Raw genomic sequence first — 27,505 nt, 5'->3', positions numbered from 1 at the left:
AAGAATAATAAAAATAGATGGGGAGTTGAAAAAGTTTTTTAATAGGAGTGTCACTACATTCTTTAACTTAACAACAAAAGTTTGTTGTAATGATATATCAACTGCTAACTGGATTAGGTCATCCTACAGTTTTGGTGAAAGTAAATTATTGGAAATATCTAGGCTTATGAGAGAATTATTATCTAGTCATTAGAGTCATTTTTCCATTCCACACCTACACCAATATTTCCAACTGTCTTTTTCATTAGTGTTCCTAAGGTTTTTATAATTGGGGACATATATCATAATAAGATTTCTGGTGGGTAAGAGGTGTGCTTTCTTTTAAGTGGAAGAATAGTTATTACTGGGAAGATAGGGAAGAAGAAATTTTAGGAAACAGACTTTTCCTAAAAATCCAAAAATTGATTTCCTTTGATGTATCATTGAAGGAATATTCCAGAAAGTAGCCCCCAGGATTATGCTTATCCCAATTTGCATATCACTGAACTATAGTTCAAAAGACAAAACAAAAAAGGGAAGGAGATAAAAGAAATTAATCTTTTCTGGTTTACATTGTAACTTGAATGTCATGCTTCACATGTAACATTTTATGCTGTGCTTTTTTCATGAATGATGCTTCAGACTTCAATGAGAAAAGTATTAATAGTTTTTAATGTTACAGGTGTTCCCTGGAAAAATGCTTAACATTGTGTTCTGAAAAACAATAAAGTAACAGGTGAATGCTGTATTTATTAAGATAGTGTTAAAACCCTAGTCTGTTTCTTTAATGTCTTTACTGTCTGATATTCATAATTTTCAAGGGCATGGGCCTATGATCATAGCGTGGGATGGAGAGGAAAGTTAAACACCGATGTATTATATTATGTGAAGAGTTGCTGATGGTAATGTAGTAAAGGGTGTTACTTCTCTTTGTTTAGCTGTGCTTATGCTACAAAAATGTAGTTTTAGACTCTTTGGTTCTATTAGGTACCACTGTACATCATTTAACTCCAAAGAGGAACGTGAGATTTAATTAGCTAAGGCACATATCTCTTTAAGTTTTTCCTCTTTTGCTTGAGTGCAAATTTAGTATAAAACCATTCAGATACTATTATTTGTTTACTTTGCATTATTGCAATGACTAACACCAGAGGACCATATAAATCACCACTTTAATCAAGCAAAGTAACTTTTAACTTAATTAACTGGAAAAAAAAGGAACAGTATTGGTGTGAATATTGATGATAACTGAAATGTAAGATTTAAAAGGAAAAAAAAGATTTGAAAGATCTTAAAGGTAGACACAATTAACACAAACCCATTGTGTGAATACGATTGTATAATGGCTACATTTGATAATAAAATACTCCTGTTTAAAGAATAATAATTTAATCAATATGCCTTTTCTCTAAGAGTATGTGATTATCCAAGAAGAATGGTAGAAAAAGAAGATGAGCACTAAAAAAGTCTTTGACGGTGATGGTTTGGAATATTAGAGGCCTGGTGTCTAGGAGGAAATATGAAGAATATCAAAATATCTTTGAAAACATTTGATATAATTTTGGTCTGCAAGCCTTTGTTCTAAACCCTGTATATCTTAGAGCGAAGCAGCTGAGTAAACTTCCAAATTAGAACCTGCTGTTCCACACCCCTGGAATTGTCATAATTTTTAGCTGTGCAAACATCACATAAACAATTGCTTTTGGAAGAGCTAGAGTTACTTAGGTATAAAATCTAAATTTAAATGTTATGGCAGATGAGTCATATGCTTCCTACTGATACCCATCCTCCAAAAGACTGGTTAAACTCCATAAAACCAAACAAAACAAAAAGCTAGGCTCTACAATCTTTGTACCTTAAAAAGTTCTAATTTCTTGTTTTAAACAGTGGCCTTTTTAGAATATTTGAGTTGAGAGACAATTTTTCATGGGTCTCACATTTCAGCATGTCTCATGAGAAAAGGCACTGATTTTGTTCCAGGCTGTCTTTCTAAGGATGTTCGCATAACAAACAACCTTGGAAGATACAGTGTCCCCTCTAGAGCAAAGTTTTGTTTACTATCCAGAAAATTAAAGATAATGTCTCCCTCCAGGGGAAACATCAGGCTGGTTTACTGTCTATTATAAAAGATTTGGGTTCCCTAAGCTTGGGGTTCCTCTCCTCTAAAATAACCCAGTCTCTGTATAGGTGTCACCTGGCCTGGTTCATGATGCCCTGTGGGTATTGGGGCTTGGGGAATTTGTGCAAATGCTGATAGTCTGGCTATTGCTATTGCTATGAATAATAAACTATCCTTTGTCTCTGACCAAGGAGTCTTGTGTCTTTTGCCAAAATCCATGAAACTGAGGCTAACTTGTAAGCTTGCAAGTGGGCTCAAATATCAGCCAGTTTACAGTTCTTGAGAGTTTGATTACTTGTGGCTATGGTATGATTTTTCTACAAAGATCTTTTATTGCTATTATTAACGTTAGACTTCCAGCTTACATCTGAGAAATTTAACGTGATTGTTAAGCCTGAGATAATCCATTGAAATATTTCTATAAGCTCTAACACTAATTAAGTAAACAAATTCCAGGCTCAGACTTCTACATATTTCTCTTAGGAAAACCAGGAAGGAATTGTCTCAAATCTTTTTTGGAAAGAGTTAAGTTCTAAAACATTCAATTACTAAAGCAAGGTAGGAATTATTATCCCATGATATGACTAATCTCAATCTCTTTCTCTTTTTTTTTTTTTTTCCCCCACTCCAGGGGAAAGGTTGAATCTTGTATTTGGATCAAATATGGAAATCTGGAAATGAATATTTTGGCTAACACCATACATTTTTTTAAATGGCCTTAATTTTAGTAAATTTAAAACATGAAACTTCTTTAGTCATCAAATGAATTAGAGGTGGCCACACATCCTCAATTGAGTAGTTTTACTCAGATATAACTTTTGGTCAAATGTGCATGGGGTTCCCCACAAACCACTTTTATTTCTGATGGCCTAGATATTGACACAGATTCATACTAGAGGAGATCAGGGTATGTCAACCCCAGACTAGAGAGACAGCTCCCCTTCATCACAGAAGCTGAGAGAGTTCCAGACTCTTTTTTTGACTCATCTAACAAATATTTCTTGAGCCCCTGTTGTGGGCCAGGACCTAGGTTAGGCTCAAGGAAACAACAATGAACAAGCCAAAGTTTGTGTGCACACAGGACACAGAGTCTAAATTAGTTGTACCAACTTAGAAGAATGGACAGTTGGGTGTTTCTCAACCTAAATCACACCTTTCACCTTTCACCAAAGACTCAAAATTTTCTGTAACACCTGTCTGAAAACGTAGAAAGCTCTCTTGACTGTAGGTAATGCAGAAATGAACCATATTTCAAACAACACATGTATTTTCTTTAGTCTTGACCTAACTGGAATGGTGCAAAGAAGCGAGGTGAGGAGGACCATGGCATCATAATTCAATATGTTTCTATGGAGCATCTGCTGTGTCTCCTGATGTGCTTTAAGCAAAATGACTGCTGGGGTCAGTGCTGGCCTTACCAAAACTATACATCTCTTATCTAGACCATGGCCAGATATTTTTAAATAGCACTAATAACTAAGTGTATTGAGTCTATGCCACACACCAGGCACTACACTAGGTACACGTCACACAAATGGCTTTGTTCAACCCCACAGTTACACTGTGAGGTGGCTCAGGAAGCTGAAGCCTAGGGAGATGGATTGACCTGCCTGGAGTCCTACACTGTAGAGCTGTGATTCAAGGTCAGGCAGCCTAATGCTAAAGCGTAGTCTGAATTCACACACTCTGTTGTATAGCCTCCACAGGCTTTCTGCTCTTCTCCTAAACCTCCAAGCTCATGTTCCCCTTAAGGCCACTTGATGTTATCCCTGATCCTTCTTTATTTTTCTTCATCACTCTTACCTCCACCTAAATGTTGACACTTCTCTCCTCCTGAAGTTGTATTATACATGCATTCATTTTCTGGCTTATCGCCTGTCCCCACCACTAGCTCCATTGGAGCGAGGTGTGGCTCTCACTCATCCATCCCTGAATCACCAGCAATGGGTACCATGCCCAGTGGGTTGTGGTGAGCAATCCACACGTGCTGGACAAGTAAGTGAGCAGATGAATCCCCAGCACTTTCTCCCTCTCTCCTCTCTTCGTAATCACTCCAAGATGCTTTCTTGCTGTAACTCCTGCCTATTTGGTAGAAGAGATTGGGGGAGGTGATTTGCTGTCACCTGTCATTCAGTCTTCAGTGTAAAGTTCCGCTTGAACTTGTGAATACAAAGGCAGTCAAAGGATGACAGTCATAGCCTCATTACAGAACTTAATATGTGACCTTGGACAAATTCCTTCCATCTGCTCTAATGAAAAGATATGAGTCATGAGATGGAAGAGGAGTTTAATTAATTTATGGACATAGGAAATTTTGGATTTAAAAAAAGCCCTAATAATTGTTTTTTAAAATTAATTTATTTATTTTTATTTTTATTATTTATTTTTTATACAGCAGGTTCTTATCTATTTTATACATATTACTGTATACCTGTCAACCCCAATCTCCCAGTTCATCCCACCACCACCCCACTCCCCTGCTTTCCCCGCTTGGTGTCCGTACGTTTGTTCTCTACGTCTGTGTCTCTATTTCTGCCTTGCAAACCGGATCATCTGTACCATTTTTCTAGGTTCCACATATATGCATTAATATACATATTTGTTTTTCTCTTTCTCACTTACTTCACTCTGTATGACAGTCTCTAGGTCATCCACGTCTCTACAAATGACCCCATTTCGTTCCCTTTTATAAAAGCCCTAAGAATTGTTGTGAAAAGAACAGTCACACACATTTTTCTGAGTTACAGAGACTATTCTAAGGAGGGCAGCTACACAAGTATTACCTCAGATGAACTCATGAAATAATAACTTTATGCCTTGGGCTTGGGCTTGGGCTCATCTCTGCTTTACTTCTGAAGCCTAAGAAGAAGAGAAATCGTTATGTGGCTCTATGTCCTCATAATGTCAGGACTTTTTGGTTCTACCCTGAAGCTTGAACCACAATAAAAAAGTCTTCAGTTATTAGAAGGAGCTAAAATGATCAGGACCACCCCAGAAAGACTGGAAACTCAAGTTAAGATTTCGAACATATTTTAAAGTGAGAGATGAGGCGTGGAAAACGGAATGTTTCATAAAAATCTCCAATAAAAGCAGTGGGCTATATATTGTGATTTTTATTTGATGGAAGAGTTTTAGTATTAGTTACAGAGAAATGGAGGGCAGAGATTCTTAACCTCGGGCTATGAAACCCTTCAGCAGGCTAGTGAAGCCTACAGATTCCTTCATAGAATAATATTTTAAATGTATAAAATAAAATATATGAGATTACTTGGTACCAAATTTATGCCCCCTCCTGAATTCTAGATTCCAGGGTACCCCTATTATTCTAAAATCAGGGAAACAGATGACCAGAAAGTAAAATGATGTAGGGCATACACTTTAACCTAAAAATAGAAATACTTTTTGACAAGAGAAACTATGTTGTGATCTAATACAATGAAGGAATGTTATTCTAAGCCAACACATATTTTAAAAGATTTAATAAAGATGATTTAATCTTGCTCTGATTTTGCTTTGGAACAGCAAGTACTTTTCCCTTTATGCACCTATTTACACAAAGGATTTGCTTCTATTACAAGTAATAAACTCTCTAAATGAAATACCTGAGCAATAATCACATCAGGTTAATAAGTTTTAAAATGCATTCATGATCCGGTATGAAAATTTGCTCTTAATAAAAATCTTCTTTAAATTCCAAATGGTTCGTGCCAATGCTCTAGAATACAATTTTGGTGACTGAATTGGAATTCTTATGGTATGTTTTCTTTAGAAAAGAAAAAATGAACTGCATTATGAATATAAGCAGAAATGACTAACTCTTAGCAAGACAAAAAAAGGACAATTATTCAGATCTCTTCTAAAAACCCTAAGAGAATCAACAGTCTCAAGCCACCCATGTGAATTAACTGCTTGTTTTCCTTAGAGGGAATGTTTGGGATTCTGTCTCCGACTGTTTGCCTTCTACCCTCAGGCGTGAATATCCGGATCAGTGCTTGGAACAGCAATTACAAGTTGAAGAAACCGTGAGATGAAGGGTTATTTCCCTTTCCCAAACCCAAACCTCCTTCAAACTGAGATTCTCCATCTCACTAGCTTTGCTTTTGTTCTAAGAAATGCTCAGAAAGACTCTCTTCTCCGTGTGAAAGCAAAAAGCAAAGCTGTCCTAAAAAAAATCTGGGACTACTTTTAGATACTCTGTGTCTAAAAGTAGGAATTAGTGAAATTCCCAAATAACTCTTTATGACCTGACAAAGAAATGCCCTAAATGCCTCCAACTACTTATTTCTGAGCACTGCTAACTCTCCTGCATCTTTTCTTAGAGGCAAAAACAGAAAGAGATTTTTAAAACTCACACCACAGTTGAGACAGGAGGGAAGGCGGCAAGGCACAACCTTTAAAAGAATGACATAGCTGTTGAGGATGTGACAAAAACTGGTTAGAACAGATTATGCCCAAGATGGTGGAAGATTTGACTTCCAGAGGACCTTGAGCCTCATTATAAGCTCATTATAATACATTAGCATATGCTAAATGACATACACACAGGCACGACGACAGTTCCAAAGCCAACCATTAAAGGCCAAAAAGAGGGCTGTGGCCCAATTCCTGGAAATCTCTGTCCCTTCCCCAAAATAGTTGGAATAATCCTCCCACTTGTTAGCCTATTAAATTACCCAGCTCATAAAAACTAACTACCTCATATTTCAGGGTCTCTTGCCTTCTGAGATGGCCCATGCTCTGTCTATGGAGTGTGTATCTCCCTAAATAAACCTGCTTTCCCACTTAACTTTCAGGGAAGAGTCCTCTTGCCTGCCCTCTTATATCCTTCACAAGCGTCCTCTATTAATAAATCTACTTGCCTATCACTTCGCCTCTCACTGAATTCCTTCTGTGCTGAGACGTAAAGAACCTGAGGTGCGGGCTTCCCTGGTGGCGCAGTGGTTGAGAGTCCGCCTGCCGATGCAGGGGACGCGGGTTCGCGCCCCGGTCCGGGAAGGTCCCACATGCCGCGGAGCGGCTGGGCCCGTGAGCCATGGCCGCTGAGCCTGCGCGTCCGGAGCCTGTGCTACGCAACGGGAGAGGCCACAGCAGTGAGAGGCCTGCGTACCGCAACAACAACAAAAAAAAAGAACCTGAGGTGCATTAAATCCTGTGACCAGGTGTGTGGTTTCAGCTGGGAGATTGTGGGTTTGAGTCCCCGCCTAAGCCAGAAATTTGGGGTTCAAGTCCCAACTGAAGCGCAGCTGGATTCGAGTCCCACCTGAAGGAGTGAGATTAGAAGATTGTGGGTTCGAGTCTCAAACTGAGGTGTGTGGTTTCAAAGTGATGGATTGTTTTGCAAAAACATGATGGTTTCAGGAGGAACAGGAGCTTCTGTGGCAACCTAGTGTTCCCAGCTTTCCTGGTACTTAGCCTACCCACTAGATAGCTTGACACAGATAAAGAAGCACACTTCGAGATTTTTCCGTATATTCACCTTAGTTTTAAAGTTCTTCTTTCCCTCTCCTCCTTAGAAACATAAATGTACCCCTGCATGGTTTTCAAACAGATATATACAGTGTTGACTTAAAGGGACAGAAGGAAAAAAATGTGAGATGTCGTGTCTTCCCTCAAAGAGCTTACAATCCAGTAACCACATTCTGGTTAATAAACCAAACAAGCATACAAAAGCAGTACACTATATCATTAAGGACTAAGTTGTATTATCACGTGGTAACTTCCATTTACATCACACACTAGAACATCCAAAACACTTGCACATGCATTAGTTCCCTTGACGCTCACCTATACTCTGTGAGATAGGACAGGTATTATTATGCCCAATTCATGGATTTAGAGAGAGCTTCAGAGAAAATAAATGACTTAAAAACATACAACTAGTAGGCAGAAGAACTGAGATTAGAACCTAGGTTTTGTGATTTTAAGTTCAGGGTCTTTGTAGCCCAGAACTGAACTAGTCTACACTAGAAATAACTAGTAGTTCATACAAATAAAGACCTTGAAGAAATGGAGTGAATTCATAAAAGAGATAAGAGTTTCACTGAGCTTTCAAGATAGGAGGGACTTGGGTAGAGTAAGGGGGAAGGAAAAGAGGCCACAACAAATGCTTTCTGTCTCTTGACCTGGGTGGGGAGCAATGGGAAATAAAAATGCCCAGAGAGGCAAAGCATTGCCTCATGTCACAACGCCAGGGGGCATCATTCTCTTTATATCCCATGTGGAATCTATATGTGTTTCTATATGAATGGTAGCCCTGAAAGAAAACTCCACAGACTACGATGTAAATGGTGCCCCTTGGAGTTGTGCAGACACTCTGATGGAGCTGGGTGGGATGATGGAGAACCTTGAAAATCACACATCCTTTCCCTCCAGGATGAGTGATATAGTCGTAGAAAGAGCATGGAATTAGGCTTCAGATGTCCAGAGTTCTAGTCCTAAATCTGTGTGATCTCTATCTCTGAGAGTTTCTTGTTTCTTTTCTCTAAAAGGAAAATGTAGGACTAGATCATTTCTAATCTTCTTTTCATCTTGAAAGGCATTTGATTCTTCTGATATGGAAGAAAGTGGGAAGCCATGGAAGATTTGTGAGCTGTGGTGACATGGGGAACATGATTACTTAGGGAATACTGGTATGGAGGATGGTTGGGTGGGGGAAAGGCCTAGAAGGGGAAAGAATGATAGGAAGGGTCTCCCAGTAATCTAGGGATGAGACCGAAAGGGGTAGACTAGGATGGCAGAAATGGGAAGGAAAAATGAACACAGGAACCCTCTGTGAGGGAAAATCCAAGAGCATTTATTTGGTCATTGACTGGATTGGGAAATGGGCCCAGAACGTCAGACCTGGGTGACTGGCGGAGTGGCTACCCCATGGAAAAGAAAGACAAGTCCCCTTGACGTGAGGGGAATAAGAATTCAGCCTCAGCTTCTTTGTGTTCAGCTGACAGTGGAGCATCAAAATGGAAAAGTTCAGCACTCATTGGGAAAAAGGGAACAAGAAGTCACGTGAGGCAATGGAACTGGAGGTACGTGACAGTGGTCAGCTCAAGGGAGACAATTAACATTCCTGAGAAAATCAATATGAAAGCTTTTACAATGCATTAGCAAAAGAGTGTTTTTTGGTTTTATAGCTAAAGAAACAAAAGCCAAAAGACAGTAATGAAATGACCTCATGGCTTCTTTAGAACTAGATGGAATGGAAGCTAGTCATATAGTTTAACAAGTAATGTTTTAATTAAAAGAAATAAATGTCTGTCACAGAAACTAAAGACAGAATACAGAGACTTTGACCTTCTGAAATATTTCTTTCCAGATTCACATCTATTCTCTTAGTCAAGTTTATCACTCTGGCCATTTTGTACTGTGTCAGTTTAGCTAAGCTGGAACTACATTTCCTTCCCTGTGTAGTTCTGGGTAAGGGTTGCCCAGAAGAGAAATTTGCCTGAGACTTGGAAGGCCACAGTGACACTCGGCCCTGTGCTTGGGGGGTTGGTGCCCTGGACATCAGTGCATGTTGTACACATTGTTGTGATCTGCTGTTCTCCTTGTTGGCATGCGGAGCAGCCAGTGCACCCAGATCTCCTCCTCCAACTTCTCCAAGTACCAGGCCAGGCACATGGGCAGGGCTCTGTGGAGAAGGACATCAGTTTTTCTGCAGGTGGCCTGCGTCATCAGAGTTGACATGGTGAGAGACAGATGTGGGTTCCAGGTTCTTATGGATTCCGGTTTGCCCTAGCAGGGTCCCTTGTCTTTGCTCCCCAGGCTCTGCATCCAGCTTTTCCTCCCACCTGCTCTGCTGACCTGCAGAGACTTCAGGCTGCAACCAGATGCAGAAGGCACGGGCTTTACAGACTCCACCAGCTTTTCTTTGCGGCCCTGATTAGTGACTTTCTCCTTTGCCTCTAACCGTCCCCTACCAGACCTCTGCTTGCTCAGCAGCTCTCACAATTATGCGATGTCTAATCCCTGTAGAAAATTCCTTATCTCATATCACTCACAGCAGTTCTGCTTTTCTGGTAGAACTGCTCACACCGTCTTCTCATCCAGGCCTTTCAATACCTAGCCTCCCTTTAATTGACTGTACTTTGGGCATTTCACTTATTCTCAAGGGATCATTAGCTATTAGAAAAGGGTGATGAAATTTTAAACTTCATCTTAATATCTCTGAATAGGCATCACGATAGACTGGGAACCAGTCTATGGCGTCTGGGGACACTGTCTATAGGCTTCTGGTGCCTGGGCTGGAAGCCTCCACAGCACCCAGAACTACCCAGCTCCAGCTGTTAACAGAAAGAAAGAAACTGCTGTCTTGTTTAAGCCACTGTTATTTTGGTCTTTGTTAGCGCTGAGTTTGAATTCCAACCAATATACACACTAAACATTGTCTTAATCAAGTTTAGTTATTCAAGTAAATGCACATCAAAAACTTCTGCATTCTCATCATTATTTTCCTTCTCTTTTATCCTGTAGCTCAGCCTTATAAAAAATGTACATGCTCGCTAAGCTAGCAGAGCTTCAGAAAAAGAGAGACTGTCTCTATCCTGCATAAAATGCAGTGGCCCATTAATAGCCTCATGTGATGGACAATGATACACTATTTTCATTCACTCTTATTTCTAATATATCTTCAAGGAGAGGACTGAACTGACAATTAACAGTTGCTATCAAGACCAACACAGTTCTGCCTATTCTTGTCTTGGCCATTTCAGAAGACAAGAGATGTTTTCATGAGAGCAAGTCACTTAACTTCTCTGAGATTCAGTGTCGTCATTTATAAAATTTGGTGAATACTTTTCTTCCCAGGCTTGTTGTGAAGGTAAAATGAAGTACTGCAAAATATGTAAAAACTTCCTAGAGCAGTGTTTGACAAAATAGGTGTCAATAAATATTAGCTGAGTCTAAAGCTTAAATTATGTATTTTTAAAAATTAGTATAGAATACTATTTAAGGAATTCTAGAAGGTAAATAACAAATAGCCTCCAATAATTTTTTCCAAAATCAGATTGAGCTTCCTGAAAAGGGGAACTCTTGCTCTAATACAATAAAGTATCAAATGATATGTGAGTGACTGAGGATTTACTGTACTTTTCAAAGTTACCCAAAAACTAAAGAGAAGAAGAGTATCATGAGCTCGGGAGGACTCTTACCATGAATAGGTTGGCTCTGGAAGTTTAAGATCAATGACTCTCATACTATAATGTGTGTCATGTCATAACCTCTGCCAACCTGAGAGGTTCTCTGAATGAAAACAAAGAGGTCATCCTTTTCTTAATTGATCTGTGATATTTCAAAAGATTGGATCAAGAAAACTGATGCAACAAAGAAATATTTTTAGTTTTATGATGAATATATAGGAAAAAAAGATGCCAGCAAAGGGAATCAATGGAACAATAAATACCACCTGAAGTTTATCAAGTAAGCAAACCTTATTGATATAGAAAGGTTCACAGACAAGGTTAAGTTGATTCCTTGGTACAAGGTAGCGCTCATATCTTGCTCTTCTAATAACAATTTTTAAAAGGTGCTTACTCAAATTTCATTTGAGTATTTGAAATTTCATTTCATCAGAAAGAAGCAGACACAGGGAGCATAGCTCAATCCACTCAACCAAAATCTCCTTGAAGACAGGGACAGTATCTGCCTTGTTCATTACTGTTTCCCTAATATTGAGCATAGTTCCTGGCTATTAAAACAATTAGTCACTGGGTACATATCATTTGAATGAAGAGTTAAGAGTGGATCACTAGGACAAGCCCTCTCCAGAAACACTGTCCAGCATCTGGCACCAGAAACCTGCACGTGTTCATGAGATTCCTTCTCCTTCAACACAGCCTATGTCTTCTCATTATTCTTGAACCTCCAGCATTTCCCTTTATGGGAGAAAATTTGTCTACTCCTTGATCATTGTAAACAAAAGTTTCAATATCAACTCTGTAAGAGAGGAAAGGAAGGAGGAAGAAAGGGAGAGAGATGGAGAAGAATGAGAGTAGGAGGGAGGGGTGACAGGTAGGAGTTGAGGGTGGTAGAGAGAGACTACTCTTGATTTTTAAGCACATCATTTTCTAGTGAGGCGTAAAAAAGAGCCTTCACAACTTCCCTACAGAGAGGTTTAGACTTTGGATGTGAGGCTAAAAGATGAAAGAACCGCAACAAACAACCTATTCTAGCAAACTCGAGTTTGCTCAAGAAAAGCGATTAAACTTTGTCACTGCAATAGACTGACTATATCAAATAAAACAACCTTGTAGCTACCTCCCTGTAGATTGTTTGTACTATGTTCAATGTGAATGCATTGACTCCCATTCTCCTGTTTAATAGACAGAGTAAAGTGCCCCAGGAGGTTACTCTAGGGATCAAATATACTTCAATAATGCATTATCCTTCCCATAATAATTCCTTCTTAATTCCCTTCTTCTTCTTTATTACTGGAATGCATCTACTATTGTGTCTTTAAGAAAATCTAAACACAATTTTTTTTCCTTGCACCTATGAAGAAAGTAGAGAATGATATAGAAGACAATGTCCCAGTAAACTCTGTTTTCATAAAACACTATATTCTCTTGAGCAACAAATATCTTTCAAGGTCTGACTCATTCCTAATCAACTGATGTTAAAGTATCCTCATATGACAAATAATGGGAAACTAATCCTTGGTTGAATACTAGCCCTGCGCATTTCACAAGGCAGATATAAGCCAACCATACTTTCCTCCTTAGCAGAAACATCAGGTGGCCAATATCATCCCCATCTTCCTTCTAGTAGTTCCATGTATAAGGTAGGATGCTCTGACGGGTCAAAGATAATATATAACATTCATAAGGGGAGAGAGGGAAGGAATAAAAAATAAAATACTTACTTGGTCCTAGACCAATTGAAAATGCAGCAACATAAACAAGCAAGCTGGCTAAGGACAGCCATTTCAAAAAAGCTGGGACGTCCGCAGGGTCTGTGATGATCTGGTATTCAGTTTGGCTTAGTCCAGCATTCGATAAGGATGCCCAGGTCGTTTCTCCTCTCTTCTCCAGGTCATTTCTCATGGGCCTTAGTGAGCTTCTGCTGTGGGAAGCCATCCCTTTAAAGGATTCTCTAAGGGTGTCATTGCTGGCTGACAGGTTACCTGGTCCATAAAGCACAGACTCATCCAAAGACTGGTTGATAGGACGATGGTTTCTGCAGATATTGGTGAAGTTCATATGGATGTTGAGATTCACGATGCCCATGGTTACCAATGAAGCTGCCATCACAGAGGAGCCGACACAGAGGAGGGTTTTGCTCCCGACATGGTCTACAAGAAGGGTGGCCGGGATGGTGCTGACGACCTTGACAACCCCAACCCCTGTGGAGGCGAGGCTAGCTGCCTCGTTGCTTTGGAAGCCAACGGACTTCAAAACAGTGGATGCATAGAATAATATGTTTGGCTGGCCAGTGATTTGTACAAAAAATACCAATGTTAAGCCTATCATGATTCGGGTCCTCATGTTGTCCTTTGAACGAAACAGATCCCCAAAACTGTACTGATATTCATCTTTCAGGGACGATTTTATCACAGTGAGTTCCTCCGTTGTATCGGAGATGGCTCTCAGCTTTCCGAGAACCTTGCTAGCAGCTTCCTCGTGTCCCTTCATCACCAGAAACCGAGGACTTGGAGGAAGAAAGTACATCGCAATCGCCTGCAAAACTCCCAAGGGAATAACAAGGCCGAACATGTATTTCCAGCCGTGGGAAACATTGGCAAACGCGTAATTTGAAATGTAGGCAAAAAGGATGCCAATGACAATCATCAGCTCGTTCAGCGACACAAGAAGGCCTCTCTTGTGCTGGGGAGCAATTTCTGCGATGTAGACACACGTGGCGATGGAAGAGAGTGAAATGGAAACCCCAATAGCAATGCGTCCCGCTATGAGAGCCGCATAAGATAAACTGATGATCAAGACCAGGCTCCCAAGTCCAAGGAGGCAGGACGACAGGATGATGGCGGCCCTTCTTCCGCACCTGTCAATCAGGACCCCTCCGATGAGAGAGGCCAGTAGGGCCCCGATGAGGAGGGAGCTCACAACCATTTCCTGCTCGTGGCAGGTCAGGGCTAACAAGGTTCTTATCTGAAGAAGAGCCCCAGAGATGAGCCCAAGCTCATACCCCACCAGGAAGCCGCTGACAGCAGCCGTGACAGACGACAGGAGAGTAAACATACCGCAACCTACGAGCAGAGAGAAGAAACAGGTCACTTCTGAATTGTGTCCGATGGAGACTTAAGCTTGTCTAAGTATGTTTTTCATAGCACTGAGTATAAACACATATAATCATAGTCAAATAACACACTAACCAAGACATGATTAAAGAAGGAAAAATCCTTTTTCTTTCATTTTTGGGAAGGAGAGGGGTGGAGACATTTAGAAAGTTATTTCTTCTGTTTGTGATGTGATGTTGGTTTTCGTTTTGAGCAGACAGATATGCGAGATAAGCAGATGACAGATGATGAGGACTGAACAAACAAGGACACTGTTTCATTCCTGCCTTGGTGTTGGACGAGAAATTCAGGGGGCGTGGCTCCTCGGGTCCCTCTGTCTGAGGCAAACCCTTGAGGGCAGGACAGAGAGCGAAGCAACCTCCGGAAGGGCCCCAGTCTTCCCAGCGTGGAACCTGGGGCAAAATGAAGCACAGCCTCCAGGAAACCTGCCCTCCGGTCTCCTTGGCCGCAATCGGGCCACTGCTGGCTTTTGCTGAAACACATGAGGGTGTTGGGGGAGGCCAGGATGTGAGCGCCTCCACGAATTCAGGTCTGGGTCAGAAAGAAGGAGGCGGAAGTAGGTGCAGGGAAAGGACCCGACGGCATCCATCACTCACTCTGAGGAAGGAGGAAGGGGCATGGGACAGGGGGAAGAAGAACAAAAGGGGCTTTATATTGTGCCATTCGTGTAGGGTTAACATCTGAGGGAAAATGGTGAAATGTTAAAAGTCATTAATTTTCGGTGGTAGGTACATAAGTGTTTGTTACATGTCTGTAACTTGTCATAGCAGAAAGGATACAAAACAGAAAGACAAAGGCTTAGGGAAGAGTATCACAGGTCCAGGAAGCAGTAGTTTCCAAGGCCGGAGCACAGAAAATCGCTTGTCCTGTTTTAGGAGCTATGAGATGCCAGGACGTCATGTCATGTATGGGGGCACAGCATGAGCTTGGGGAGGGATGTGGGAGGGGGCATCAGTGAAAGTGGGTAGGTAGAGAGGGAACACTTCATGCAAGGCCTGGCAGGTCACAGTGACAACTTTTTATTGTATTCCCAATACAGTGGGGTCCATGCCCACTGACCAATAAGAGGGAAGACACTCAGCTTCTTGCTGCTGTGTGGAGACTAGTTGTCAAAAGGCAAGACTGGTAGCAGGGGGTAGTTTGTCGCCTTAGTCTTGACAAGAGACGGTGCCAGCTTGCATTTGGGTGTGAGGAGTGGAACTGATGACAAGCAGACAGATTCAAGAGTTAATTTGGAGGTAAAAATGAGGACACTTGCTCATGAATTGGTGTTGGAGGGTAAGGAAGTGGGTCAGAACCCAAGATGGCTCCCTGGTTTGAGCAGTCTGTTGGGTGGTTTTACAATATTCAGTACCCGGTATGCAGGCTTACGTGCTATATGGGCCACAGGTGGACCTAGGGAAGAAGCAGAAGGGACCTGGCTATGGGCGGAGGTGAAAGGAGAAGTGGAAATCAGAAGTTCCACGTTAGATTTACTAAAACGGTTTACTTGTTTTACCTGTAAGGTGTTCCGATTAAAATATCAGGTAGTGGATTGGGCATACAGATTTGGAACTGAAGAGGTAAGTCAAGGCTGGAGAGATGTATTTGGGATCCAGCAGTGTGTATTTGGTATTTACAGCCACAGGGATGGGAGAGATCACTTAGGGAGACAGAATAGAGGAACAAGAGAAGCAAGATGAGGACGAGGACCTAGGGAATGCCAACGTTTAGAAGAGGAGGCAAAAGCAAAGGCGATGAAGAAGCAGCAGAATGAGATGTGTGTGAAACGGACTAGAAACGTGTGCTTGGACACACAATTATCACAGGCTGAGCTAAGGCTGTTCAACTATGCCATTGCTGGAGTAGGAGGTGTGGTTTAAAAATGCCAATTAGGGGCTTCCCTGGTGGCGCAGTGGTTGCGCGTCCGCCTGCCGATGCAGGGGAACCGGGTTCGCGCCCCGGTCTGGGAGGATCCCACATGCCGCGGAGCGGCTGGGCCCGTGAGCCATGGCCGCTGGGCCTGCGCGTCCGGAGCCTGTGCTCCGCAACGGGAGAGGCCGCAGCGGAGGGAGGCCCGCATACCACAAAAAAAAAAAAAAAAAAAAAAAAAAAAAATGCCATTTAGCTTTGGTGAAAGGAGCAGGTCAGATAAAGGTGATCTGACATCGCTTCCCATCACAAGTATCCAAGGTATTTTACATCTCTGGGATCCTGATGGCATGTGGAAAATGGGAGACTCTAAAAATAAACTTTAAAAAGCATCAAATATTTAGATGCAGGAGCAAATCAAAATGCAATAATCCACAATAAAATAAAGTTGATGTATGAGCATTGCGAATACAAACCATTGAATTGAAACTACATCAGCAATTTAAACAGCTAATCAGAAAATAAATATTTAACATCATTACACAGCAGGCATCTTCCTAGGTACTGGGAGATATCTATATATATGTACAGATGTCTCTCTATATGTATCACAATGAAACAAAACAGATGTGGTTCTTGCTCCCCAAGAAACTTAACATTCTAGTGATATCTCTATTTTCTATTATTTATTATGTACTCTTTTAATTTTCACATGCAAAATGACTTTGAAGTACTTTCATGCTCTCAATTTCCACATGTTCTTTTTTCCCACGTGATCTTAAAACCCTCAACAACAAATTTCCTTCTACCACAAGTGATCTGAGTCAGATTCTCATATTTGGATAAGAATATCACATTGCTCCGTATCTCTTCTTGTCGTTGTTCTTTATATCTAAGTTTGATGTGCTGATTAGGGTGTGTGCTCTGGCAGTTGGTCTCCAATATTCAGGTTGGAGAAATAAGTGACTCTGGAGAATGAGGCACTTGAGAGGCAGGTTGAGTGAGGCACCCAGAAGCAGATTTAGAGGGACAGAGGGCAGCATGGGGTACTGCGTCAAGGACACGGGGAAGAGATGCCAGAGCTGTGTGAGTAGCAGAGGACAGTCTTTGCCAACTTGTCCTTCTCCTTCACCTTCCTTAGTTTCCCTGTTTTGTTGGATGGGAAATAGTGCTTCCCTAGAAAAAGAAAGACCCCTTGAGATACAAGAGTTCCTTCCTTTGATGCTCTATTATCCTACTTTATTTTTATTTTCACTTTTTAAAAATAAACTTATTTATTTATTTATTTATGGCTATGTTGGGTCTTTGTTGCTGTGCACGGGCTTTCCCTAGTTGCAGTGAGTGGGGGCTATTCTTCGTTGCGGTGCACGGGCTTCTCATGGCGGTGGCTTCTCTTGTTGTGGAGCACGGGATCTAGGCACATGGGCTCAGTAGTTGTGGCTCGTGGGCTCTAGAGAGCAGGCTCAGTAGTTTTGGCACACGGGCTTAGTTGCTCCGCGGCATGTGGGATCTTCCCGGACCAGGGCTCGAACCCGTGTCCCCTGCATTGGCAGGTGAATTCTTAACCACTGCACCACCAGGGAAGCCCTCTATTTTCCTACTTTGGAGAGAGTCTAGGCAGTGGGTTAAGGAGGAAAGGGGATGGGGGAAGGGGTGCAGGTCCCAAAGCCAGCTTCTTGTGGTCTTGGGGAAATATCCCTTGAGAGAAGAGAGACCCAGCTTTTTCTTCTGCTTTCTGGACTTAGCTTCATATGCCTAGTTCTTTTATTCTGGGTTCATAGGACACTGACAGACTGGGATGTGTGCGAAGGGTCTGGAAACCATCCTGGTCTGTCAGTGTCCCTCTTGAGACCCAGCAGCTAGCACTGAGTATAATTCTTTAGAGATATAATAAAATTGTCTCCATATGAATAAAAAATTCTCTTTACAAAATTACAAGTTTTTAAAAATTAAATATCACAGTATTATCTACCTATCTATCTATCTATCTGTCATCTATCTAGGCAATTTGCCTTCAAAAGCTTATACAGTTGCACCAGGACATTCTATGACCCGATACTCACATAGGTTGGGGGGAGGATACCAACACAGGTTATATGCTACAGAATTAAGCTATGGTCTTTACTGACTGAATTTTATTTGAAGGGTATATCTTCCCCATTATATGCTCTAAGGGCTACTGACCCAAACTAGCTCCCCCACTCATCTCACAACTGCTGTTTATTACTGCTGAGGTTCCATTACAGTCCTCAGGCTGCCCATTCAGGATCTGGAATTCTAATTCAGTGTGGAAGGCTAGACCCTAGCGCTTCCAAGATCTCAACCCTGTGACACTTTAGGACTTCCACCATGGGAAATTTTTCCTGGTGCTATTTTACCATATAAATAAAATGAAGAAAGACATAGAGTGGGTTTTTCTTCTTCTGTGTCTACTTTTTGGTTGATGATGATAGAAGCAGGATGCTCTCCTATGGATGCCAGAACGTAGAGATGACTTTTCCAAGAAATCTGACAGAGAACGGGAGGAAAGAGAGAGAATGTCTGCCTAAACACGAATGGTAGAGTCTGGGGCAGCTGGCTGGACTGAGAAGAAGCAGCCAGCGCTACAGAAGAGAGGAGGGTGAGGAATCACAATTAGAGCCTTTTCAATAAGCATCCAGCCCTGAAGCCAGTCCGCACTTAAAGTTCATGGTGGAGTTTAGCATTCCTGGTCATTTGGGTCCTGGTCTTGATCCACGAGGGCCCTTCTTTACATCCCGGTGTTCCCCCCAAAGATGCCATAGGGAATTCTCAGCCTTTTGTGGACATCACAGAGGTAGAAACTATCTAGAAACTTGCAACTGGTACCCACAGGCTCTTGGGTCATACCTACCCTCTGGGTCTGGCTGCTTTGTTAGACCAGCCGTGTTCCTTTTGATGCGATGATAATTCCTTAGTAAGATAATAAAGTAAAACTGTTGCTATTGAAGATGTGATTACAACTCAGAGGCTTTATGCAAATGAGCACTGAGACCCACATCCAGGGCACAAAGGACAGGCAAGCCCCACAGGCTAAGAGGCTGCATCTGCTTTCACAATAGCTGCATTGTCTCCTGCTCACGGTGACTCAGGCAGAACCACAACTTTAACTGGCAAGCACATGAAACACTCCATTTTTCACAATATTTGAGTTTCTGCCCGCTTTCTTCTTTCCTTTCTCCCCCATGTGCCTATTATAGCGTAGGTACATAATGGACACACAGCAAACACTGGCCAGAGGACTGAATCCTACAACAGACTGGAAAGCAGCGTGCACACACAGGTCTTTCTTCAGCAGGCAGCCAGGTCATTATACAGCTTGACCAACTGTGAAGGCTTCACACATTTAAAAGACCTCCTACTTCATGTTTGGCTTGAGAAAAACTTGCAGTGGCCCCCAAATGGCCTTGCATTTGTGTTCTCCTCTTTCTCTGCTCCTTCCCTCTGAATACCCTTAATCCCAAGCCACCATTCAAGAGTCATTTCAAGTGCCACCTCCCCCATGATGACTACCCTGCTCTGCCACCTTCTGCTGTCCCACCCCAGCCCCTCTGCACTCCCGCTGTGCACAGAATGCAGGGTTTCAGATATATGAAGGCATACTTCTGTCACTCATTTATTGACCTGTTTGTCTTCCCCTCTTACACAGAAAGACCTTGAAGGCAAGAACCCCACTTTCTTTTTTTTTTTTTAATTTATTTTTATTTATTTATTTGGTTGCGCTGGGTCTTAGTTGCTGTAGGCGGGCTCCTTAGTTGTGGCAGGCGGGCTCCTTAGTTGCAGCTCTAGGGCTCCTTAGTTGTGGCATGCGAACTCTTAATTGCAGCATGCACGTGGGATCTAGTTCCCTGACCAGGGATCGAACCCAGGCCCCCTGTATTGGGAGCATGGAGTTTTAACCACTGCACCACCAGAGAAGTCCCCAAACCCTGCTTTCTTTACATCTGTATTCTTACCTCTAGTCTTTGGCACAAGGTCAATCCTCAATAAATATCTGTTGAGTGAATAAATAAATGAATGAATGGTAACAGCACTGCAAATGCCAATCCTTGGTCCTCTCTTCCCCATGGTTGGTCAACAGACTAAGGTTAATACCTAGTATGACTTAAGGGTTAGCACCTGGAACTTTATATTTACATAAATGCTTAGCATCTGAACAACATGCAATCAGTATTTCAGCACTGTTTCAGCACTGTTATTAGCCAGTTAATATGGCACCATTGCAGGGACTCTAAAGAGTTCCACTGTCACTCGTATATTTATGTTTTATTTAATGTCAGCCCCATGCACAGGCTTGTTCACTAGTTACTCAGATTCCATGTTTAGCAGTCTCCTTTCTGGGGACCAGGTTTTCAGGTCCCAACAACAGTCTCCAGGCACAATTCTCCAGCCCTTCTGCACCACTGGTTGTTTCTGGAAAATGCCTGCCCTTTCCCAGACTTGTGCTTCTCTTCATGCTGTTGTCCCTCACTTACGGCACGTGGCACATCTGGCCTCCCTCCTTCACAGCCTAGGGAAAACTGAGTCTATGAAGATCCGGCTCAAATATCCCCTCTCTACAAAATCTTCCAGACTCCCTCTCTGTGGTTAGCATTCATCTCTCTTCTCTCTTCTGCCTTTGTGTCCAGGGCCTTACAGCACTGTGGATTAGTCTGTCTCCTGCTTAGATTGGGAGTCCCTTGAGAGTAGAGTCTGTATAGGGGGGCCCACATGGGACCTAATGCCAGAGCTCTGCAGAGGCTATTGGATGCCCAGGAAGGAGAGCACTGGCTTAATCAGACAGCTCCCTTGTACGGAGGGTGTGAGGAGAGTGTGGTGTTGTGGTATGGTGTTTCCAACAGCTGCCAAAAGTTCCAGATGCTGCCTCTTGGCCTTGGACCATGAGTGGTGCTCCCTGTGATGGTAAATATTGGGCACTATCCTTTAGCTAACCACTTTCCCCCCACCTCTCCCCGTACCCCCATCCTCTCTTTAACATGCAATGAAACTCAGAACAACAGACAACGTGGCCTTCCTCTATACCTACTATTGTTTGGACTTTCTAGGACAAAAAGGTAGGAACTTTACTTTCTTTCCTTTTATTTTTCCAACCTCACATAGTACTTTCACAGACACACTTTTCTGAAACTAATCTTCTCCAAATTCTGTTGGCTGGGGAGGTATAAAGAGGGGGCATAAGAGCACTTCCCTGCACTTTGCTCTGTTGTTAACACTCCTTTTCTGCCTGATTCCTTGTAGGACTTTCATTCTTTTCTTTCTTTCCTTCCTCTCTTTCGTCTTTCCTTCAATTTGAAACTTTCACCAGGACAAGTCAGAGTACTTGTTTCTTCTAAATTTTTTTTGCTACTGGTTGAGTTCTCCTACTCAGAAAAGATTTCCTCTAGTATTTTGGGGGTTTTTTTCCTTCCCATTTGTTTTGGAATAATTATTTATATGTTAGCTAAATATATTCATTTCCTCATCTCTATCTTATTGTTCTTTTTATGTGCATCTTAGAATCACTTCTCTTATTTATCCCCTGCATCACAGATTTCAGATAATAATTCTGCTCTTGCAGTTTTAGACTCTGACACTTTACACATCTCATATTAGGTCTATTAGCATCTCTGATCTCAGCTAGTTCCATCTTCACCTCAATTTACTCTTATCACCAGATGTTGTCCTGCATCTCTTTTTTCCACAGAGTCCATTTTTTTTTAAGTATAGAGAACAGAAATCAGATGCTGTCCAAAATATATTTGTTTCCTATAAAGAGAAATCTTAAAACGCATGCTTTGCCTTTGTATTTAAAATGTGCTTGACAATAACCAGATTGCCACATTCTCTTTACCCAGCCCCCAAATCATTTATGATATTTTGGACGGCAGGAAACCAAAAACCTGAAAAACAAGGGCACTTATTGTTTACTTTGTGAGAAGACCAAGTTGAATTTGGTGTCTACAAGGATTCACACTCTATGAATCCTTCTGTTCCTGCCTCCTCAGAGGGTTGGCTTTTGTCCCCAATCTGTCACCATACGTGCAAGGTGGCTGTCACAGCTCTAGATATTAGATGCTTTCACAGCCAGACTCAAAGGCAGCAGACAGTGGAAGAAGGCTTAGGGCAAGGGGTTATCCCCATGTGCCTCTTTCCTTTTATCAGGGAAGGAACTTTCCAGAAGCACCTTGGAAGATGATGGGGTTCAGGACATGGGACCCCCAAATACAACCCCTTGGCATATTGAATATTTTAAGCTGAAGGAATTTGAGAAAATGCCAGATACAGGAAGGTGGCTCTAGCCTTCCCCTGCGTTCCCCCCGAAGCAGGTCATAAAACCCTCATGTGAGAGGTGCTCTCTGTTATACCCGGAGGAAAAGAACATCCTTATCTCAGAAGACAAAGGGGCACCAAGAAGAATGCAAACAAACAGCCTTGCTAAGTTTCCCCTGGCTCACTACACTTACCTCATACTCCTTGACCTGTCATATTTTCATGACTGTCCACTGTTCATCAAATCTAGGATAAAAATACTCAGGCTTAGTCATGTCTTTGGGTCTTTATTTTCCTTATGAAGGTTTCCATGTCACATAAAACTTATATTAAATAAATATGGATGCTTTTCTGTTAGTCTTTGTCAGTTTAATTTTCAGACTCAGCCACAGGCCCTAAAAAGGTTGAGGAAAACTTTTTCCCTCCCCTACAAAGACTTGCCCTAACGTCTCGTTGACCAGAACTAGTGAGTTCCACAGTCAAACTTGGCTGTGAGAGAGACTAAGTGAGTATCTGAATCTTCTAGTTCCCCAGAAGGGAAAGACTAAGAAATAAGAAGGAAGTTGCAAAAGCTGTTGGGTTTTCAGTGTCTGACACACCTTAGTCTAGCCACGCAGTTGCAGTCGGAAACTCTCATAGTTAGACCTGAAGGAGCAGTTGACCGTGCACAGCTGCTAGCCAAATTTCTGATGTCTGGAAGTTATTCTTCTGGAGTGACCCCACTGGACTGAGAAAGGAATTTTTTTTCTTCCACTTTTTGGTCCCCTGACTATGAACAGACTGTCATTTTTTGCTTGTCATAAACAATACATGCAAAATTACAACTTCTAGAAGGTACCATACCAGTGGCTCATTTGGACTTTGTCTCTTCTTAACACTGATTTCACATTCTAGGATGCAACGAGCCAGACAGAGTTGCTGAAATCTTGAAAATTGTAGCCCTTAAGAGATATAGAAAGAGAAGTGATGGTGACAGGATAGGGTGGGAGGAATTGGACTATGGAGCAAAACCTTCTGACCCTCCGAAAAAGCAGCTCTGGGGGAGTCTGTGGAGATGTCATCCTTTGATTGATGAAAATTCTCTCATTAGGGGTGCTGAGTGACAGTTTGTGGAGAGCTAAAATATTACCGCCCTAGTTTATATATTAGGCCCATATTTGCATTTTATTTAGGGGTAAGTTCTAACACATTGCTGAATATATCTGGCTTTAATACTATTGTAATTTTGCATCTCTTTTCGTCTTTTCAAGGGGATTTTCAATAGACAGTTAAGAGGGTGTGAATCTGGAGAACAAACCAGCAGCCATTTTACCCAGAGGCCTCTGATGTCTCCAGAGATTTTCAATGTGTGTGAGTTGTGGTGAGTGAGGGACTTTTGAAAATTGGCAAAGTCTTCAAAAAGGATCCTCATCCCATCAATGATTATTAAACATTGGGAAAAATAGTAACATACATATCTGTACTTCAAGATTTCATACATATGTAGATGTGATTGAAAAAAAGGTTTTAATTCAAAGTGCGAGTGAATGCAGAGTAGCTTTCTGTCATTCTATATTTTCTAATCAATAAATATAAAACTGTGAAAACTATTATGTGAGAATTTGAAGTTGTTTTTCTATTTAAAAAGGAGTCCAGGACTTCCCTGGTGGTGCAGTGGTTAAGAATCCCCTACCAATGCAGGGGACACGGGTTCGAGCCCTGGTCTGGGAAGATCCCACATGCCACAAGAGCAACTAAGCCCATGCGCCACAACTACTGAGCCTGTGCTCTAGAGCCCGCGAGCCACAACTACTGAGCCCACGTGCCACAACTACTGAAGCCTGCGTGCCTAGAGCCCGTGCTCCGCAACAGAGAAGCCACCGCAATGAGAAGCCCATGAACTGCAACAAAGAGTAGCCCCTGCTTGCCGCAACTAGAGAAAGCCAGCGTGCAGCAACAAAGACCCAACGCAGCCAAAAATAAAAATTAATTAATTAATTAATTAAAATAAATAAATAAATAAAGGAGTCCAGGTTTTTCCATTTTAAAAAAGAAGTCCAGGTACTCAAAAATGGTTGAGAATTACCCTCCGTGCTTTAAAAATTCTTTAGTTAAGGAAATGAAGTGCAGAAAAAATAATATTGTAAAGCCTGTGGATGTAAAGTTCTTAGGAAGAGCACTTTATTTACCAAAAATGAATACCTAGACGGCCACCTCAGGGTTAAGGGGAAAGCCCATGGGTCATCGTGGTAATACAGTGGTGGGTTCTGGGAGAGAGAGGGAGAACAGGAGAAAAGGTCAAGAAGCAAGAATTTTCGTGTGTGTGTGTGTGTGTGTGTGTGTGTGTGAGAGAGAGAGAGAGAGAGAGAGAGAGAGAGAGAGATCAAGGAAGAATGGCCAACAGAACCCAGAAATAAGAGAAATGAAAGAAAAGGTCAGGAGAGTTTGTCAAGTTCTGGGGGATGGGGATGGGGAATGAAGACAAGGGAACAATAGTGCAAGAGGCCTGTAGCTTTTAGAAAAGTTGGTTTACAAGAAATTCCCTATGGTGGATTTGACAGGAGAATTGTATGAATGGGCCAACCTAATATTTAATTGCACTATAGCTCTCTTCAAATTGTCGGTAAGAATCGACAAAGAACTTGCGTGAATGGGATCTGAGTATATGAAGGAAAAGGGCTGTAATCCACGCGTGGATTGGAGCAGGGATGAGAGAAAAGACCAGCTGCAGGAACTGAAGGGCAAAAATCCAGGGGAAACAGGAAGTTGGTGCAAAAAGTGATCAGAAACCACAAGACTCCTAAGGTGTACCGGTATACCGGGTGTGTTTGAGGATAGGTGGAGGGCATGTGGATTTAACTTTATGGGGGCTGGAGCTACTTTTGTTTAAATAGTAAAAGAATGGTGATCCCATAGAGCTGAAGGATTTACAGCCATGCAGGTGGAGTTTTCCAAGACTCCCTAATTCTTTCATCACTTTCAGAAACTTTTCTTGATTTCTATAAACCAGTAGGATCTCTTCCTAAGAATTCCTCCTCTCATGATACTTATCACCCAAAGGTTTCATAACATGGTCCCCACTTACACCTTCAGATTCTTTCATAACCCTCTTTCTCCTGCTTTGAACTCTGTGCTTTCATCAGACAAAAATATTCGTAGTTCCCTGAATGTGCCATTCTCTCCTTTCCAAACTTGTATACAAGCTATCTTCTCTGCTTAGAATTCTCTCTGTAAATCTATTGGCCTCAGTGATACTTTCTTGACTCAGCTTAGCCATACTGTCTTCCAGGATCCTTCAAAAACTGACTGAGCTGCCCCCTGTGCACTACTGTGGCATTATGTGTCTGGCCACCTCCTCCCTTGTAGGTTTCCTGATCTCTCTCATCACCAATTGTTAATAAGTATTTGCATCGCATGAATGTCACTGGTTCACCATTGGACCCAGGGTCTAGCATCATGTCTGATTTCTAGGAGACACTCAATATTTGCTAAATGATTGTCTTGACATTATTTAGACTCATCTCTCTGATGAGTTGGAAAAACTTATGGACCTGGATAATGTCTTAGATATCTTTTTTTTTTTTTTTAACTGTGAAGTATCTGGCACTGTGCCTCTCACACAGTAGGTGGTCAATAAGTATTGCAGAATTAAATGCTCTTTAGTTCAGCTCAACAAACACTTCTTCACTCACTCACTGATTTAACAATTAAGCATGTACTCCACGGCAGTACCGTCTTGGACACAGATGGCAGACAGTTTCAACAATGTGGACAGTGCAGTCAGCACGGAGGCCAATCCAAGCACAGTGCTGACACATTTCCTAGGTTACAAAATGGCTGTACTTGTGCCATTTGCATGTGATCCCTGATGGAAATACAGAGGAAAAGGCATAATTCCTCCCTCTTATGAGCTACACAGTACTTTCTAAACACTTGCAGTTGGCTCAGAGCTCTGATAAGTACAAGAATATATATTTTATCTGGGAATTTATAATCTTATAGAAAAAGACATGTCACATGGAAAATTAGAGAATAGCTAAAACAGAATGCAATAAAGTTCTGAAAGGCGTATACTGGGTACCCAAATTCACGGATCAAATCACGGAACAGACCAGGAAGTAGAAACATTGGTGCTGGATGGTATTATCATTCAAGTGGGCAAAACCCTGGCTTGGATTTAGGATACTGAGGTTTGGATCTCTGGGCTATTATCCATGCTACATGGAGCAAGTCACTTTGCTTCTCTCCCAGAGGTACCTTGGCTTAATGCTGAAGGTACAATCTGGAATCAGAGTGTCTGGTTAGTTACCAGCTAGACCCTGACATGTCCCTTAATCTTTCCGTTCCTCTGCATACTCATTCCTAAAATAAAGATAATATTACATAACTCATAAAGATGTTATGAGAATAAATGAGATAGACGAGTGGCTGGTGCACGCTAGTAAGTGCTTGGTAAATGTTAGCTGCTGCTCTCTTAGTCTCAGTTACTTTATCTGTGAACTGGGGGTAATATTACCTCATTGGGTTGCCCACAAAAATCATTCAACAAAGATCTGTTTAGTCTGAGTCTATGGGGGAAAATCTCCGTAACACTGAAGTAAAACTTTGAAACAGTCTCTTACTGATAGCAAAGGAAGTAAAATGATACCTTGTTTCCAGCATAACAATTCTGCCTTTTCATAAATTCTTGAATTCCTTTGTTTTTGGCAATACCTACACAATTGGGCTTATATCATTAAATATTCTTCCTGTGATTTTGCCTTGGACTTTCCACAATTTTGTTTCCCAATAGAAATGAAATATTCATTAGCTTAGGGATGTTCTTTCACGATACCAACTGATTAAAATTACAACTTTTTCCCCCTATTCTTTTTTCTTCACTTCTCTATTTTATTTTATTTATTTTATTTTTATTTTTTGGCCACGTCATGCAGGATGCAGGATTTTTAGTTCCCCGACCAGGGATTGAACCCTTGCCTCTGCAGTGGAAGGGCGGAGTCTTAACCACTGGACTGCCAGGGAATTCCTTCTCTTATTCTTTTTTTTTTTTTTTTTTTTTTTTTTTT

At 41.7% G+C, this 27,505-nt stretch overlaps 1 protein-coding gene across 4 annotated transcripts in view; it reads right to left on the bottom strand.

Moving 5' to 3' along the window:
- The window catches only part of SLC2A12 (solute carrier family 2 member 12), a 54,872-nt gene that overhangs the window by 20,155 nt on the left and 7,212 nt on the right, over positions 1-27,505 (bottom strand). Inside the window, exons 2-3 of one of the 4 annotated variants that reach the window (XM_028494424.1) lie at positions 12,951-14,291; positions 4,882-4,957 (exon numbers count right to left, since the gene is read on the bottom strand). In XM_028494424.1, the coding sequence (XP_028350225.1) occupies positions 4,893-4,957; positions 12,951-14,291 (1,406 nt within the window). In that variant the 3' untranslated portion in view covers positions 4,882-4,892. Of the gene's footprint in view, positions 1-4,589; positions 4,958-5,798; positions 6,490-12,950; positions 14,292-27,505 lie in introns of those variants that run through there. The other 3 variants (XM_028494423.2, XM_055087493.1, XM_007103498.3) reach the window with 3 other exon arrangements.

The sequence above is a fragment of the Physeter macrocephalus genome, chromosome 10, assembly GCF_002837175.3.
Source record: "Physeter macrocephalus isolate SW-GA chromosome 10, ASM283717v5, whole genome shotgun sequence".
Classification (NCBI taxonomy): Eukaryota; Metazoa; Chordata; class Mammalia; order Artiodactyla; family Physeteridae; genus Physeter; species Physeter macrocephalus.
The sequence above is the reverse complement of the archived record's forward strand: the minus strand, read 5'-3'. Positions and strand labels throughout refer to the sequence as shown.